We start from the raw sequence: 18871 nt of genomic DNA, 5'->3' as shown, positions 1-18871 counted from the left end.
TTAAGGCATATATTGTGGCTTCATTTATATTTAACATATAAAAGTGCATTCATAGACCCTTGCAGCTTCAAAATTTTACTTGTTATTTTTTAGTGCAAACTTTTATATTATATAATTAAAAATTAATTTACATATACATAAATGTAATAAAAAAATAGTTATATTTTATATATATATATATATATATATATATATATATATATATATATATATATATATATATATATATATATATATAAATATATATATAAATTATAATAAGAATATTACATCACAACTTTAATCTAGAAAATACCACACGGAGCCACTAAGAAATTTGAACATTTTAATATAACTTAAAATAAATACTACCAAATGGCAATGCAAGTCCTCTACGGGGCACCTGCTCTAATGTTTTGGTATGAAAACAAAACAGGCCAAAGACTAAAGGAAAGGTATAAAAAAATAATGAGGGAGAGAGAGCACTTAATAAACGCAGCCGACAGCGTCCTTCATCCCAACATATGAAAATAAATACAACCAAATTACATCTATAGTACAAAAATACGCTGAAACAAAAAACAAAATGTAGAAAATCCGCTGAGGGTTTCCCGTTGTCCGACCGAATGCCTCGCAGCGTGTGAAAATAACTGAAAGTTTAACGAACAATCACACACACTCCTATCATTCGCTATGAAGAACCGTTCACTGGATCAGATACAAACAGGATGGGATTGAAACCATAGCAAGCCGTCTCCATGCAAACACCCACATGATACACGTTCCTCCAATGATTCGGTCACTTTTTTTTAATTCATATTTTTTCACTTTAGTCACTCGGGCCGTGACGCGTAACAAACAGAAGGCATTGCATATGTACACCACACACACAGGAGGGCTGGGGGTCAAAGGTCAGGGGTCATTCACACTGCTATTGCATGGCTCAGTTGCACATATAATGAGTCTGTGATCTGTCTTGGTATTGACTCCAAACATCACACATCCATAAGATTTCCACAGCTGTCAAGACAGGATCATAACTTCTTTATGCAAAAATAAAAAGAATAAAGGTGATGTAACAGTAATGGTAAAAAGAGAGCGAGAGGTTAGTATTTACATCTTGAGGAACAGTCCAGCGTGTGTGTTGAGAAGTGAGGGTCAGGGGTTGCTGGTCTCTCTCTGTGCTGCTGAGAGAGACACACACCTGGAGCTCTGTACAGTGAAGATGAGCGCCGCCCAGCACCAGTCTTCACCCGTCTGTCCTGGAGAGCTTTACAAAGCGTGTCAGAGGCGAGGGCTTCAGATCTGGGCGGGTCTCACCACAGCGGTGGATAGATTAGTGGCTGAATCTCACGAAAACATGCGCAGGTCGTATTTCCCACCAAAAATCAAAAAGATAAAAACAAGAAATTTGAATTTAGTATAAAATAAAATAGGGCTATTAAGATTTTTGCACATTGACAAAATAATCAGAAATGTTCATTCTCATAATGCACAAAAAAGTTGTAATTAATTACTACTATAATTAATCCAAAGGTTTTACTTTGCAGTATTGTTTTTTATTTTTTATTCCCATTACCTTTTGCAATTTTTTTTAATTATGTATGGAAATCACAGATTTTTTTGATTCACTATATATATGATAAAAATACTTTTTGATTTATTTCAAAGTCAGAGCAACAAATACCAATAATACAAATACTAGTACATACTAGTAACACTTGACAAGCTTTCATTTGTTAACTTTAGTTAATTTACCAACTAACGGTGTGCAAAATATTTTTACAACATTTCATCATTTTTTGTCAGTTAATTAAAAATGTATTGTTAGTTCACAGTGCATTAACTAATGTGAACAAAAATAATTTGTTAATTAAAAATGCACTGGTTAATGCTAAAATTAGGATTAATAAATACTGTTTAACAGTTATTCTTTGTTAGTTCATGTTAACTACTGTTGTGCATTGATTTAAACAAATAAAACCATATTGTAAAGTGTTACCAAAATACTTATCTTTATTTTTTTATAATATTTTATATAATAAGAATTATTATTACATATTTCTGTATTTGCAGTGATGAGAGTTTTGTTGGTGATGAAACTGTTGCAGTACAAAACATCTAAATGATATTAAAAATATGCTCCATGTTCCTCATGCAAAATATGATTTATTTTCTTTATGGATTTGCAGTGAAATACGACACAGACGTGTTCTTGGCGTGTTTCGTGAGATTCACACTTGTGCTCTGAATTGCCTGAGAGACCTTTACAGTAACGGCAGTTTGTTGTATGGTTGTGTATTTGAACGGAAACCTTCATATCAGAGCGTGAGGATAAAACTAAAAGAGAAACACAGATATTATTAACACTAGAGTCCATTTTCCCCTTTCTCCGTTTTCATCTGTTACCGAAAGCACAAAAAAAAAAAAGGGTATGTGTGTGTGCTAAAAATGCGAGAACAAAATGAAATTCGTGAGCCCCACAGGAACAGGTCTGTCTGATGAGATCCACACACATAAGGCAACATTTTTGGTTTGTTCCCCACAACGGCTCTGTTAAAGGAGTGCTCAACAAAAACCAAAAAAAAAAAAACACTCCAGGTCTTGACCAATACTGTTCAATCATACCCCCTCCTCCCGAAAAACACTGTCCATGATCTGTAAACAACAAGCTGTAAGTGTACGAGACTTTTTAATGTGGGTCGACCAGCTCAAGTCTCACCCAACTGTGCAAAACCCCTTTTAAGTCCCACAAAAAAATGGAGAGAAAGTAACAAAAAACGACTTGCTATGACTATCGGTAATTAAACGGAGGAGGGGGGGGGGATCTTTCTAGCATGACTACACGAGGCTCCTTAAAGGCCGTTATTCGATGACATCACTCCCGCCCGCTAGCCGAATACGAGAATTGTGGGAAATGTGGTCTGCGTTCGCTATCGGCCGAGTCCATCCCGTCCTCGTCGTCTGTGGAGGAGGAAGAGAGGGAAACATTACGCTACACACAGACGGAAAATTATCCATGCCTTTTTTACAATGTGTACCGACGGGAACTTCCTGTTCCTGTGGCAAGATGAGCCTGTCTTCACACACACAGAGAGAGAGAGAGAGAGAGAGAGAGAGCACTCACACTTCTCTGGAGGGGTGATGGTGATGGTCTGCGCCGTGAACTCCTCGTCGAAATACCTGGTGTCCGTCTCAGACGAGACCTGCGGCATGAACGGTGGGACCAGCTGGACCAGAGAGAGAGCAGCTTATTATACACAATCATGTACAAATCAAATCTGCTTTAACAAAAATACCTTCAAGGGGTTGGTAGTTTATTAAAATGTTTTGAAAGAAGTTTCTTCTGCTCACCAAGGCTACATTCGTGTGATCAAAATACAGTAAAAACTGAATTTTAGGTGTGCGTCAGGTAGCAAAATGAATGGTGCACAAGATGTGATGATGATGTTGGTGTGATTGCATTTTAATACTTGAAGCCACTGGATATTGTTCATTTAAAACATTGCGGAAAAAGAGAGCATCAATGTTGTGAACATTAAAACTGAAACCAAGCCGTTCACACAGAATGCATATTTATGGCATTTTCTAGATGGACATCTATCAGCGTTGCACTCGCGTCTCACACAAAAGAGCTGCATGTTTAGAAAGACGTGTAAATTCATGCACGGTCAACTTTGCATCATGTTTTTAAATGAAAAAGTACTATTTGTTATTGGTTTTCAGTCCTTTGTATTAAACTACACATAGAAACTATAACAGCATCATGTATGTAAGTGTTTAAGTATCTTAATTATATATGATTTAGAAACATTAACTTAAACATTAAAAGGTAGTCTTGTTATTTTATTGCTAAAGAAAGGTGTATTAGTAATATTTTCCTGGATGCGCCCTCTTGTGGCCTCAAGAGAGAAACCAAAATCTGAAATGATGCCTTTTAAATTTGAATGTAATTTGAATATTGATAATATTCCAGTACAAAATTCGACTTTAGTTTTAAAGCCATTTTGAGAGCCCTGCTCTAATACAATGATTTGATGATCGAGAAACATTTCTGATTATTATCAGAGTTGATGTGCCAATTCATATTTTTGGAGAAACCGTGATCTATTTTTATTTTCAGGATTCTCTGAGGAACAGAAAATACGACAGAAACCGAAATCTCATGTAACATTATAACTGCCATGGTCACTTATGATCAATTTAATGCATCCTTGATGAATAAAAGTATTCATTTCTTTCAAATAATTCCCACTGAGCCCAGAACGATAGTGTTACGTTCTGCTTTCGAGCTCTTAAACGTCTCGCCCCATTGTAAGTACACTCATACCTTTTTGTCATAGACGTCCTGCCAGTCCAGCATAGCGAAGAAACTGTGTCCCATGATCTCCTTTGCATCGTCCGGGCCTCCTCCGAGCCTTCAGGGAATAAACCGCTGATTAATGTTCATTACATGATTCACAGTCAGTTTTAATCTGGTGTTCTCACACTGAAATGACGATGATGCTGTCAGCAGAAACAAACACACCCAGAAAGGCTTTCACACACATTCACACACTGACCTCTTGTTGGGGTCTTTGATGAGTAATCCAGACAGTAAAGACTTGGCGTCTGCAGAGAGGGTTCTGGGAAACTTGATCTCCTCCATCAGAATCAGTTCAAACAGCTTCTCATGGTCCTGAAGACAGTGAAGAAACTTAGCTAATTTTATCAGTGAGTACTCAAAAAAGTATTACAGCAAATCGGCATATGAGAGTGATTTCTGAAGAATCATGTGACACTGAAGACTGGAGAAATTATGCTGAAAATACAGCTTTGATCACAGGAATAAATTATACGTTAATGTATATTCACATAGAAAACATTTGGTTTAAACTGTAATACTATTTCACAATATTACAGATTTGACTGTATTTTAGATCAAATGAATGCAGCCTTAAAAAGCCTCCAGATGAGAGGTTTATTATTGTGGTGTTAGCGTTTAAAGTGAGTCATACCTGATTATAAAAAGGAAGGCGTCCACACATCATCTCATACATAACGACTCCCAGACCCCACCAGTCCACCGCTCTCCCGTAATCATTGTCCTCCAACACCTGATCAATAAAAGCACAGAGCACGCCGATACAACTACAACTACAACACTTATCATTCTCAAACGCCTGATCAATAATCAATACATCACTCGCCTGCACAGCTTTATCAAGAGTCACAGGAATAAATCATTATAATTACACCTCCAACTAATGTACACCCAATAACATACGTGATGAACGATCACATCACATTGTCACTATAATTATATTAGTCTCTAATAATCAAGCCAAATCACATAAATATCCTCCAATTCTTCATTAATAGCTATATTAGTCTCCAATAACCGATCCAAAATCATATTAATATTATCCAATTCCACATCAATTATATTAGCGTCTAATAATCAAACAGAATCACATGAATAACTTCCTTAATATTTATATTAAGATCCAATATCCTATCAAAAATAAAAAAAATCTCCCAATTCATTAATAATTATATTACTCTCTAATAATCTATGAAATATCACAGTAATATTTCCATTAATAACTCTATTAGTCTCTAATGCATAACAGTGATGAAATATCATCTGAAATATTCGCACGTAAAAAATAAAAAAATAAAATAAAAAATGAACTCCCGTTGTGTCAAATCACTTTTACACACCGCCTCCGCAACTTTTGTCAGTCACAAAAAAAAATTGTATCAGGTTCAATTTTCTGCGTTTTCACATCCGTAGCAAGCATTTTGTTAGGAAAGGATGATGAATATAAAAAAAAAACTAATAAATGCATACAAAAGAACCTTAATAATCAATCAAAATCACACATTCTCCATTAACTGATCACAAACCACCTCCAATATCCTCCAATTCTTCATCAATAATGACATTATCCTTCAATACCTGATCGAAAAAATATCTGATCCATGATCAGTCTCCAACAGCTGATTATTTTTATCCTCAGATACCTGATGGCTGATCCGGAAACAGTTATATTCTCTCTCAAAACCAGTCACTTGCATGCTTCAGTCATTATTGCAGCATCAGTAGATGAAACCCGGTTAAATGAGTCCAATGATGGAAAAACAGCCTGGCTTATGATTCCATCATACAGTTATGATCATGACATCAGCGTTACAGCATCCACATGCTGTTGATTATACATGCTGTACTGTATTTGATTATTAAAATTGGGCTTAAACGGCCAGCGGGTCACTGTCTGACTCTGTTCACTCTATTTTTACCCATGAGCTGCTCAGTCTTGTGTACAGCCTGCTGTTTGTGTGCAGACACTAGCTAAAGTGTGACCCTGTTCCAGATTAAACAGTCATCTGTATTAAACTGAACCCAGCGTGTGTGTTTCCTGTGCTGCGTTTAAAGAGAGCAAACATCCCGTACCTCAGGGGCCAGATACTCGGGGGTCCCGCAGAACGTTTTCATGGTGGCCGTGTCTGTGATGCCCTCCTTACACAGGCCAAAATCAGTGATCTTTATGTGACCGTCCTTATCCAACATCAGGTTTTCCAGCTGGAAGAACACACACCAATCACAGACATATCTGATAATGGTGAAAATAACTGAGGATCATAGGATGGAAATGTTGATATTGGTCTGTGTGCTCTGTTCAGTGTGTGTTCACCTTCAGGTCACGGTAAACTATTTTCGCAGAGTGCAAGTAATCCAATGCAGAAACGATCTCAGCGCCGTAGAAACGGGTTCTGTCCTCCGAAAATACGCGCTCTCTCGACAAATGAAAGAACAGCTGCAATAATTATAAAAAAGAGGAATATTCAGAACTCCGAAATCCAAATGTGCAGCACACTCACATACACTGAGAAAGAAACTGAAATAAAACATGACAGAAGGATTGAGAAGCTTTAAAGAAAGAAAAATCTGATGCTGGAAAGAAAGTGTGAAAATGTTTTTAAAATATGGAGAGAAGGCTAAACATGACAGTTTGGAAGAGGAAGTTAGAAAGGAAGAGAGAAATGTGAAATTTTAAGGACAAAGGTTCAAGAGAAATTTCTAATTAAGGTTTAAATGAGAGTTCAAAAGAAGGTTAGGAGATCAAAAGCACATTTCACAAGTTTCAACGTATGTAGGAAAGAACAAAAGTTGTAAAAATGTGTACGTTTAGAAATTTAAATCTACGTTTGAAAAGACAGTTTGTAAATGATTCAAAGGAAAGCAAGAAAGTTCAAAAGGTTTTCAAAAAGAAGGTTCTTAGAATGTTGGAGGGAAATTTTCACAAGTTTAAAATGTTTGGGGGGAAAAAAAAGTGTAAAAAAAAGAAATGGTTTGCAAATTTGTTCACTATCTGAAAAAAAAAGGCATTTTGTAAGTTGTAAGAAAGTTCATTCGAATGTTTTAAGATCAAGACACCTTCAAAAAAAAGTTTTATTTTACCTCTCCTCCATTCACATACTCCATAACAAAACATAAACGATCCTTCGTCTGAAACGAGTACTTCAGTGACTGCAGGAAAGAGAACAAACCATTCAAAATTGCCCTTTTCTTTTTTAAATACAGGAAACAAAACTAAAATTGCCGTGCCATCCCTCACAGTTAGAAAGGGATGCCTAGTGTTCTTCAGGACTCTGCTCTCGGTGAGCGTGTGAGCAACTTCATCCTGAAAGAGAGAGAGACAGAGAGGAGTTCATCACAGCTGACGCCCAGCGTTTCTCAGTTCACTCCGTTCTCAGAGAATCACTTCTCGTACCTTGGCAACAATAACCTCCTTTTTCAGGATCTTCATTGCATAATATGTGCCGCTGGCTTTCTCTCGCACCAGAATCACCTTCCCAAATGTGCCTTTCCCCAGCAGCTTCAGATAGTCAAAGTCATTCATTGTCTGTCAAACCAGAGAGAGAGGTCAGAATGAGCACCTGTGCGTTAAACCCCGTCGATCCGGCTCTCTGGCTCGGGCTCTACCTTTCGTTTGTGATGACTAGTCGATGTGTCCATCTCTTCCTCGTTGACGTTTTCGATCTGAGAGATGGGGCTACACAGGATTCCTTCCTCTTCCTGTTTGGCCAGCTTGTCTGCCACCATCTGAATGGCCTCGACCCACTCATCCCTGGTTACCAAAAGTGCAATCAGTTGTGATAGAGCGATATATTGGCCGGGGCAAAAAGTGCTGGCAAAATGAGTAGTAATGCACCCTGGCTAATTCTGAGATGCGGGCAAAAAACAATTTTTTAAATGTTGATTTTATCCAAATGTGAGATTTTCGCAAACATTAGTTCAAGAAGCCCTTATCTAGTGATCCCAGTGCTCCAAATAGTAATTAAACATCTAAAAGTATCTTTATTTGTACGTTTTCTGAGCAAAAATCTACAGATTTACAGTAGGATAAATAAAGTATTCACACATAATCGGTTAACATCTAAAAGACATTGCATGTGTTTTACACTATTGTCGATCTGCTTAACAGTGATCAAAAAAAAGAAAAGAGGAAATAATTCGCTGCTTGACTGAATCGCGTTTGGAATTTTAATAATCAGTTTATTTTTTATGGACACTCTAAAGTGATTTTCACATTTCACTATTTGTTTTTCTTACTTGAATGCTTATGTTTAGATGAAAAATGAAAGAAGTACGTAATACACTTGTTTCTTTCTTAAATTTTTTGCATCTGTTCTTATTTATAACAACAAAGGTCAAATGAAAAATAGCTATATTGTGATCATTGATCTAGTAATGACTATTAAGAAAAGAAGTGAGGGGAAAGATGTAGCCTAATGTTAAAAATAACCAGTTTTTTAATTAATAATATTATTATTTATTCACTTTTTAATCATTTTAATGGCGATCTCGGGATAAATTATTATGAAATTATTAAAGGCTACAATTAACAAAAATTCTAAAATAATCCAGGTGATACATTTGAATTAAAACAGTTAAACACACCGTTGTCTGTTTACATTGAAAGCAGTACAATCCAATAAAATGTGCTTACTTGTTTTTGAAGTATTTCAGGTCATACTTTGATTTTTACTAGGGCTGCTAGTGGATGTAAAACATGATTTGATTGGGGCGTGAGGTACCTCTCGTCAGGCGTGTCCACGTGAAAGGTGCGCTCGATCACAGTGGTCCACTGCAGACACCTGATGATGAAGGTGTTGGGCTTGGGTCTCTCCGTCTTCATCAGCTGGCACTCTGACCAATGAGGAGGAGGACGCATGTTGAAAAACATAACTCATGCTTGCGAATTAAAGATGTTGCATCTCACACGACAGCGGCAGACTCATGATGATGACGTCAGCATGTGACGCTCAAATTAAACCAGTTTGCTTTAAATGAAGTGAGTCATGGATCTGGAGAACAGCAGAACTGATCTGATGGGTTTGCCAAGAACACGACACACTCATATCATTCAGACATTTAAAAAGTGCAGGGCCAATAAACAACAACAAAACAAAAATCTCAAAACGTTTGTGGAAAATCTTGAGGTCCATCACACATTGTTTCTTTTGTTTTGACAGAAAACATACACTAGAAGTAAATATTTACATATTTTTCCCCCACAGTATAATTATGTGTCATTATAAAGCGTTATTTTCTATTAAAGTTTTGAATTAGTTTAGCTTTTATTTATTTTTTATATTTTTGCTATTAAATTTTCGTAGTTTTCTTTATTAATGTTTATCTATCAGCTCCAATTTTAGTACATAATGTTAAACTAAATGAAAATCAGAATGTTATTGTGGCAAATAGCTTAAATACGTTTGATTTTGGTTTCATTTAATTTATTTTATTTGAAGTTTGCCATGCATTTTTTCATTTTGGTTTCATTTTATACAACTAATTTTTTTGTGAAGTTTATTTAAATCCTACTTCACTTATATGGCTTTACTTAGTTAATTTATTGCATCTAAGTTTATTTTACTTTTCATGTTTTTTTTTCATCTTGGTTTAGTTGTATTCAACTTATTTTTTGTGAAATTTATTTTAATTTAACTTCATTTATATGGCTTTATTTAGTTAATTTATTGTATTTTAAGTTTATTTCTTTCCATCTTGGTTTAGTTTTATTTTAAAAAAAATTATAATAATAAATTGTGCTTTTTTCCTTAATTTTTTTTATGGTTTTATTTATAGCTTGTCACGCATTTCTTTCATTTTGGTTTCATTTTATGAAGGTATTAATTTATTGTATTTTAATTTTTTTCCCCATCTTGGTTTAGTTTTATTACTTTTTTTTTTTTTTTTTTTTTTTTTAATAGTTCCCTACAATAACCCTGTTTAAAATGAAAGAAAGAGACTCACTGGCCACAGAGAAGTTGTTGAGTGGATAAGCCAGATCTGCATCTTGCGGCTTCTCTTTATATCCAATAAACGACCCATCTGTCTTTAACAGGAAGTACCGTGGCCTCCAGTTCTTAATGTATTCACCTGCAAACCCCCACACCATCAAGCACACAGAAAAACACTAAAACATGCAATACTCCCAATCAATAAATTAAAACACACTCATTGGTGCATCAGTATCTCAGTGCTGTTGTTTCTCACCTCTCTTCTGCACCCATCCCTCTTTCACTACGTTCTGGTCGTTCATGTTGGCTCCGAGGTCAGAGTTCAAGGGTCAGTCCAGTGCTGGCGGTTTGGTCCTGTTCCCTCGCTCCGCTCTCAGTTCTCTCACACTCTTCCTCTCACTTTCTCGGTCACGTTGTGATGTAACGTCTCAGCCTCCTCCTTCACTTTCACCCTTCAAACACTCCAGTGGTGACTAAGCCTGGAAGGAAACAACAAAGGAGAGAAAACACACACACACACACACGGGTCATTCTCTTCCGCTTCTCCCACACACACACACACACTTTCATGAGAAATAAAGTCATTGTTAAGAGCACGGAAACATTTCCGGCCCCTTCCCGAGTGCGTCTCTTCCTCTCTCTCACACTGGATGCTGAAGCTGAAGATTACGATGAGGCTTTAGAACCTTGGAATTCATCTTAGAACCACATAATCTTAGAACCAGCTCAGAATCAACCTATCAAACAACCCCATGGCACTAGAAACAGCACTGGAACCTCTTCAAATTTCAAATATGATAAGAAAACGTCCTGTAGAACCCCTTAATAAATCAATTCTAGGAATCATCGCAATATAAACTCTTAAATAATACTAAAATAAAAAAATGTATCCTACTCAAATATGAATTTTACAGTAAACTAAACTCACATTCAACTTGACTAAAAATAATGATTCACGCTTAGAATCTTACATCTTCAGAATAATATAATTTTAAATTTATAACTTGGAAATCAACCTGACAATTATCTTAAAATATTATTTTAGTATAATTTTAGAATTGATTTCAAGTCAAAACCTTAAAATCTCACAAATTTCACCTTTACAGCCTCAGAACCAATCTTAGAACCAATCTTGGATTCCTACGATCAATCTTAGCAGAACCTAAAACAACATAAGTGTCTTAAGACCATCGGAGAATGAATTTAAGAAATTAGAATTTTAAAAGGAATCTTAGAACCCTATGAACAATAGAATATTTTAATCTTAGAACCATCTTAGAATCAGCTGCTGAACCCTAGAGTGATGAAATTAATATTAGAACACTGGAGAAAGAAAACAGCAACATAGAATCGAATTTGAATTTGAATTAGAATAGAATCAGAATTTTACAAAAAGTAGAAATCACTTTCAGTCAAGAATCATCTAAGAATGAAAACTATGCTACGAATCAGTCTTAGAATCTTACATCGTTGGAAACAAATATTTCACTTCAGTACCTTAGAACTTCCAAATCAACCTTGCAACGATTTTAAAATCACTTAATTATCATTTTTTTAAATATATATTTTAGCATCATCTTGGAATCAAACGGCTTCTCGCACATTGATTACAATACACAGATTTTGTTTTTATTAAATATCAATAAAAATGTAAAACAAAATTGCTTATTTTTTTAAGAAATTATAATAAAATATTATAAATTAAATATTAGCCTATACCGGTTTCAAAACAAAGACCTTTTTGACTTCAAGTGAAGAAAACATCAAAATGATTTTAAATTCAGAAATCAACATATTCTTTACAAAAGAAGCTCATTTTGACACACGTCGAATAGAAAGGTTCACAATTCCCGTCGTTAAAAAAAACGAGATGTCTGAACAACAGAAGCCACCCAAACCAATGTCAACAAAAACAATGGCGGACACGGATGGGCATCACACACACACACACACACACGGATGTGACAGCAATTAACATGACAGATCACAATAACCACAATGAAGCAGCGGCTTTTGTGTCATATAGAGCTGCTGTTATATAATCCATCACTATCATCATAAATACATAAAGCGCACTGACAGCGCGCCACGGACATGTGAACATTAATTAATGTTTGTTCAAAAACACGGCTGTGATAACAAACAATACAAACACACATGCATGCATTAAGACCAGAGGATGTGAATTGCACGCGCCTCTTGTTTTCTGTTTGTCCGAAATGCGAGAAATGGTGCACGCGCATCAATAATACCACGCAGGATGTGGGCTGAATGTGTTTATAATGTACATTTCTATCAAAATAGCGTTCGGTGTGTACATAAGCGCTTGTTATGTCCAGCAGCATCACGGACAAGGCCGAGGAGCATCATGCACCCGGCGGCGGCGGAGGACAGTGATGCTCCGGAGCGGATGCTCGGCCTCGTCCGTGATGCTGCTCGCTGATGGATCGAAAATAAACAACGCGAGGCACGCAGTACGTTACCTGGCAGACGCTCCACCAGACGGTGGGATCGGATCCACGCCAGCCCGGTGTGAAACAAACCCAAACCCGCACGCTGCTGCTGCCGCCGCCGCCGGTCGGTCATGAGGAGCACGGAGGCACGCGCGCCCGTGATGTGGCCATCATCTCCGTTACCCCGCTGAACCGAATGACCCTGGATGAATGATGGCGTAACCCGATGCAGAGAGCGCTTTGACGGCGCACCCCGTCTCCAGCACGAGAATTTCCCGAAGCCTACTACGACGAAGCCCCTTTCTTAATTTTAATGAGGCGAGCGTCGGAAGGTAAGCGAGAGACGTCAGTGGGAGCTCATTAATATTCATAAGATAAACCTTCTGCGTTTTTTTTAATTCAGATTGAATAAATAAGCTTTGCATTGATGTATGGTTAGGATCGGACAATATCTGGCTGAGATACAACTATTTGAAAATCTGGAATCTGAGAGTGCAGAAAAAAAATCTAAATATTGAGAAATCACCTGAAAAGTTGTCCAAATAAAGTTCTTAGCAATGCATATTACTAATAAAAAAAATAAGTTTTGATAGATTTACGGTAGGAACAGATAGTTTCATGGAACATAATTTACTTAATATTCTATTGATTTTTGGCATAAAGGAAATTTCGATCATTTTAACCCATACAATGTATTGTTGTCTATTGCTACTTAAGACTCCAGGGACACATATAATGAAAAATATAAATACATTTAATATCAATAATAATTTTTAATATAAAAAATGATATAAATATAAAAGAAATATACAAAAGTTATACTGCACAATCTAATAGAAAAAATAGATAAAAACAAAAATAAATGTTTGGAGACAGAAGAATATTAATAGTTCTATAATATACACTTTTTTCTTTTTTGTTACCCATGGATATAAACTTTATTACTGTAAGGCTTATTAATATATATATATATATATATATATATATATATATATATATATATATATATATATATATATATATATATATATATATATATATATGTGTGTGTGTGTGTGTGTTGTTTTATGTATTTATTTTTAATTCCATTGAGGGTTTCCAAACAATGTCTGCCGTAGCTAATTGATATTCATAAACTAAGCCTTGTCATTGGGAGATCGGCGTGCAACGTCATCCTGCGCTTATTAATATCAATGAGCTGGACCTTCGCAATAGTAGGCTTCGTAATTTCGTCTCCACCCCCAGCCATTCAGTCGCTACCAGTGGGACGGGGGAGGAGGAACCCTCTCGACGTCACACCGGGACCCGTTTTTACCGGACGGTCCCCCCATCCTCCTCCTCTTCCTGGCTTTGTCGTTCCCAGGCTTTTGTTGGTCTCGCTACATATGAATGATACATGCTTAATGGACCTCCCACCGACCGAGAAGAGGCCTCATAAATTTACATACAGCACCAAAATCACTTAATATGCGTCAAATGATAATAAAAGCACCAGCTGCAGTGAGTTTCCCCGCCTCTGTCCCGGGACAGATTGAGGATTTGGGGCCCTTTGTCTAATTTAATGAATGCAGAAATGCTATGCACAAAACAAAGGACAGTCTACTACCAAGACTCAAACTACTCTTTGAACCTCTAGACTATCAAAGTCACAAATTTGGGGAATTATTTTCATAAACTTGTTCCATGCATCTTTTGATTGGACTACACGTGGAGTGCATAGTTTATAAGGACTTCACATTCAGTTTTATGTCTTGAACACTAGAGGGAGACCACCTGCAACCTTCATAATAAAACGTGACAAATACACGTTTTAATAAATACATTTATATAAAAATATTATTAATTGTTAAAATTACTCCACATTTTTATTATTATTATTTGTAAGTTTACATTCAAATAAATATAAATTAAATAATTAATATATATTAATTATATGTAAGAATTATTATCTAAATTATCTAATATATAATTAGAAATTACAATTATTTTATTAATTATTAATTAATTATTATTGTTATATGAATAATATTTTTATTTAAAATTAATAAATTTGCATTTATTAAATGTTTTTTATATTTAGATATATTACTATTATTAAATTAATTTTTTTTTTAATTATTATTTAAAAAAAACAATGTAAGAAAAGTAAACAAAAGTGGAGCCATGAAAATATATCATAAGAATAAATTGAATTCATTATCACCTTTAGTACAAACACAGACACACGCAGACACACGCAGACACACACACACACACACACACAAACCTGAAAGTGGCATCTGCTATAAGCCTCCAACTCTGAATTTCAGGAGATTTTCATCTCAAATTCACAGTCATATTAAAAACACACACACATTTCCAGATATTAGCAATAGCACTGTAAAAAATTATATATTTATAAAATGAAATATAAATTTACACAAATGCAGTATATGGAAAAGTACTAATATAGTAGTCAGTTTGCAAAGGGAAAGTGTATAAAATTATTAATTAATCTTGGATGCTGCATTCGTTTGCTTCAAGAGACATCTTTTAAACTGCAGACCTAGAGCTTCTAGAATAAAACAGAGACTTTATGGAGGACTGTCAGACTAAACCCAGAGCACAACAGATACTGACTGATGTGATGAGTGTAGTATCAGTATCAGTGTCTCTGTGTCAGATTTCTGTAACAGAAGCACTGCTGTCCATTGCTCTCACAAGGACACTGACTTTCAGCCATGCAATGTGCAAATGCATCTGCACGCTGACTGAACACAAGCAGGTAAGACGCCTTGTGTTCGTCTTTCAAAACAGGTTTCAGTTTATTTTCATACAAAGAGTTTGCATTTGAAAGTGTGATTTGGTTGTGACTTGTAAATAATATCCTCAGCTGTGGCTCAAATTTAGCAAAAACAATGAGACACAAGGAGCTGCAGCAGAAACTAAAGATGAGGATCACTGAATGAATATTGAACTATCAACAATTCATGGAGATCTATTCAGAATCCTGTTTCTGAAGCTGATGTTTTTATGCAAGGGTTCAGTGCAGGATGGCCGGGTCAGGAGTTGCTCTGAGGTTACACAAATTTAAGGAAAGTCAGGACACCAAAAACCATCCAACACACATGTATGTCCAAAGGCTTGAGTCTTTGACTCCCAACATTTCAAAATTAACTGCTTTCAGTTCCAGACATTAATGTTGACTGAATAAAGTGTTTAAACGTTTTTATTCGCAATCATACTAATTTAACTTAAAATGTCAACATTGAATGTTTCAGACAATTTTTGCCAGTTTGATCTGGATTATTGCTTAAATATATATACTGATTTGATGCATGATAGCGTGTTTCACTATGTGCATCATGTTTGTCTGATCTGTTTACTGTGTTTGTCCAGTGCTCACCGGCAGGGCCGAGATGTTTTGGGACTGTATCCCGGTCAGATCGCAAGAGTGCATGCCGTCAGCTCACATCTGGACAGGTGTGTGAGACACAGACACAAGTGCATAAACCTACTGGTATTAAAAAGAGAGATTTTCACTTTGCATCCTATCACCTTTTAAATATTTTAAAGAATTAAAATGTTTACATTTTCTCAAATTAGCTGAGAATTTTTTTTAATGTGTATTCTGGTTATTTGCTATTATGGAAGCCCATTTCTGCCACTGAAAGAAAAAAAAGGGTTATTTTTAATGCGATTTTTTTTTTAATCTCACAGTTCTGACTATTTTCTATGGATTGTGTGATATAAACAGAATTCTGTCTTTTTTTCCTAAAAATCCTGTGATATAAACTCAGAATCCTGTCTTTTTTTCTCTAAATTCTGACTTTATATCTTACAAAAAGTCAACTTGACTTTTTTTTTTTCATTTAAAGTCAGAATTTCGAGAAAAACAAGTCAGAATTGCCAAAATATACCATGCAATTCTGAGAGAAAGAAGTCAGAATTGTGAGATAAAAAGTCGCAATTACATTTGTTTATTTTTTATTCAGTGACGGAAATGGGCTTCCATAATTCTGCAGTTTTTCTGTCAGTAAAGCTCAAATACAGTCTACCCAGTGCCAGCAATGGTTTGACAGACTGCAGTTCACTCCACGGCCAGCAGGGGATCCTTTAGGCCACATGCAGCACACATTAGGGTTTCTAATTAATTAATAAATCACCAGTGCTTTAGCAGTGCTGCAGGGATGGAGTATTTTAATAGGCTTAAACCTTTTTTTTATTATTATTAATTTAATAATAATAATAATAATTATTATTTTATTTTTTTAGGGGCAAAATCAATATATTTTGATGTTTTATTCTAGATTTTAAAAAGGTAATTGCTATCAAGTGGCTAATTGGGACTACAGAGGTTATGGGAGACACTAAATACCACACACAGAACAGAAAAACTCCTCTACACACCAGTCGCTTTCACAGCCTCATTGTGTCTAATTCAAACTCTTACACACTATTCTAACTCAAACTTTCAGGGAAAGTGTTTTTAAATAAAGACTGAACGAGTTCTCAGGAGCTTAATGGTGGTGAGGTTTAGTTCATTTATAGCCTATTTATCTTTTAACTTCTGACATTTGTGTTTAGGCTACAGAATTCAGAAAAGTTGATTACTATTTGTAAGGATCATACACTTTCATAGGCCACCGAGCTTATTTTCTGCAATAATCCAAAAGCCGATCTAAAAATCCTTCTGGGTTTTTGTCGAGGAAACCAGGTGACACTAATGTACTGGCCTACACAGAAATGTAAAGACTGCATGCTGATGGTCAAATGATATTATAGTTCAAGGGCAATAGGGGAAAATAAAGATGTAATCCAAATTTTTACCAATTTCAACAGATTTCTGATTTCTCCTCAGATTGACGCCAAAGACTCCAGACATGCAACATTATGAATCCAGAGCAGTTAAGAAATATCAGAGAAGAAACTTTGATCAGTTGACCCTTCAGGCCTCGCTCCAGTCCCATCACAGAGAAACACACACACCAAACGGACAGTCTATTGGTCAGTTCGAGAAGATTGACCTTTATTGACTTCAGTACTGTACACACCCAAACATGTCCCTTGTGCATTTTTAATAGAACTGAAACATTAATTTATATCGCATGTGAATATTCAGTATCCATAAACACATAGGCCTACTGTCACTATAGCCAATGTTTATATCTCACGCAGTACTAATGAACTGCCATCATACCACTAATTTAAAGAGAAACATTCATGGTTTAGTAACAAGATAAGTTTTCTTTGACCTGTCATATGTCTTCTGGAAACAAACTTGACAACCTGTAGACAGTTTAATTGGAAACTTGATGGTAAAAGATGATGGCGGTGATGGTTTTATTTTATGGTGAAATACTTCAGACAGCGTGCCGGTGGTTTGTGCTAGAATGCAGCAAATGATGTAATGCACATGCCATAAAGTCACTGTACCTTGAGGAGACTATATCAACATGACAACATGACATCACACCTGTTGCATGAAACACTCATGAGGATTTTCGGAGCAGTGTGTGACTGTGCTGTATTTCCACAGACGCTGATTTCCAGAAGTTCACACTGAGTTCACATCCAGAGCCGCTGGAGCAGCAGCAGAGATGAGATGAAGCGCAGATCAAAATGACAATCAAAAACATTCTTCTGGTGAAATGTAATCACACAACGACACAGAATCCATCAGGGCAGTCATGTAAAACATGCATTTGAAATCATTTTCCACTGTCACACAACCAAGAACTGAAAGCTGCACATACTTCATGCACTTAATGATTCATTTTAAAAGCAGTTAAATGTCAGTGCGTTTCACATGAATCACTTTGTAAAGATTTGTGTGATTATGTTCAGCTGACTGATCTGTGCAGTTGTGTTGGTTTAGATTGACCTCAAAGTTCAACATACTTGGGTTATATGCAGTAGGCATGTAAATATTTAAATATCCCAATGCAATTCATTAGACGTTTAAACAAGGGAGCAGTGATCTCCACAAGGCCGTAGTGTAAGCGACATATTTAATCATATTTAACTGTTAGATATCAGTTAATCACAGCCGTGAGAGACTGATGTTGTCATGTACGCTGAGTCATGCTGACATTCATCGTGTTCAAAATAGCTCCAACTCATCTTCACTTCCTGCAAACCGATGCCTCGCTTTAGAGACGCAGAAC

At 35.9% G+C, this 18871-nt stretch overlaps 1 protein-coding gene across 1 annotated transcript; it reads right to left on the bottom strand.

Moving 5' to 3' along the window:
- Positions 1–1714: 1714 nt before the first annotated feature.
- On the bottom strand, positions 1715–13034 carry LOC113076709 (RAC-gamma serine/threonine-protein kinase-like). Its single transcript, XM_026249395.1, has 15 exons — positions 12756–13034; positions 10529–10751; positions 10286–10411; positions 9064–9175; positions 7949–8093; positions 7737–7868; positions 7581–7646; positions 7424–7492; positions 6657–6779; positions 6416–6544; positions 4977–5075; positions 4542–4657; positions 4310–4397; positions 3107–3209; positions 1715–2943 (listed from the first exon to the last, which is right to left on the bottom strand). Exons 2-15 carry the CDS (start codon positions 10572–10574, stop codon positions 2858–2860), a joined length of 1440 nt encoding a protein of 479 aa, XP_026105180.1. The 5' UTR covers positions 10575–10751; positions 12756–13034; the 3' UTR covers positions 1715–2857.
- Positions 13035–18871: the final 5837 nt, after the last annotated feature.

Source organism: Carassius auratus, unplaced genomic scaffold (genome assembly GCF_003368295.1).
Source record: "Carassius auratus strain Wakin unplaced genomic scaffold, ASM336829v1 scaf_tig00021008, whole genome shotgun sequence".
NCBI lineage: Eukaryota > Metazoa > Chordata > Actinopteri > Cypriniformes > Cyprinidae > Carassius > Carassius auratus.
The sequence above is the reverse complement of the archived record's forward strand: the minus strand, read 5'-3'. Positions and strand labels throughout refer to the sequence as shown.

Excerpts from the sequence above, each read along its gene's own strand:
- LOC113076709 (XM_026249395.1), bottom strand. The coding sequence starts at position 10,574 with ATGAACGACCAGAACGTAGTGAAAGAGGGATGGGTGCAGAAGAGAG. Across the intron at positions 8,094-9,063 it reads GTGGACACGCCTGACGAGAG|GGATGAGTGGGTCGAGGCCA; the intron begins GTACCTCACGCC and ends TTTGGTAACCAG. Across the intron at positions 4,658-4,976 it reads GCCTTCCTTTTTATAATCAG|GACCATGAGAAGCTGTTTGA; the intron begins GTATGACTCACT and ends CACTGTCTTCAG.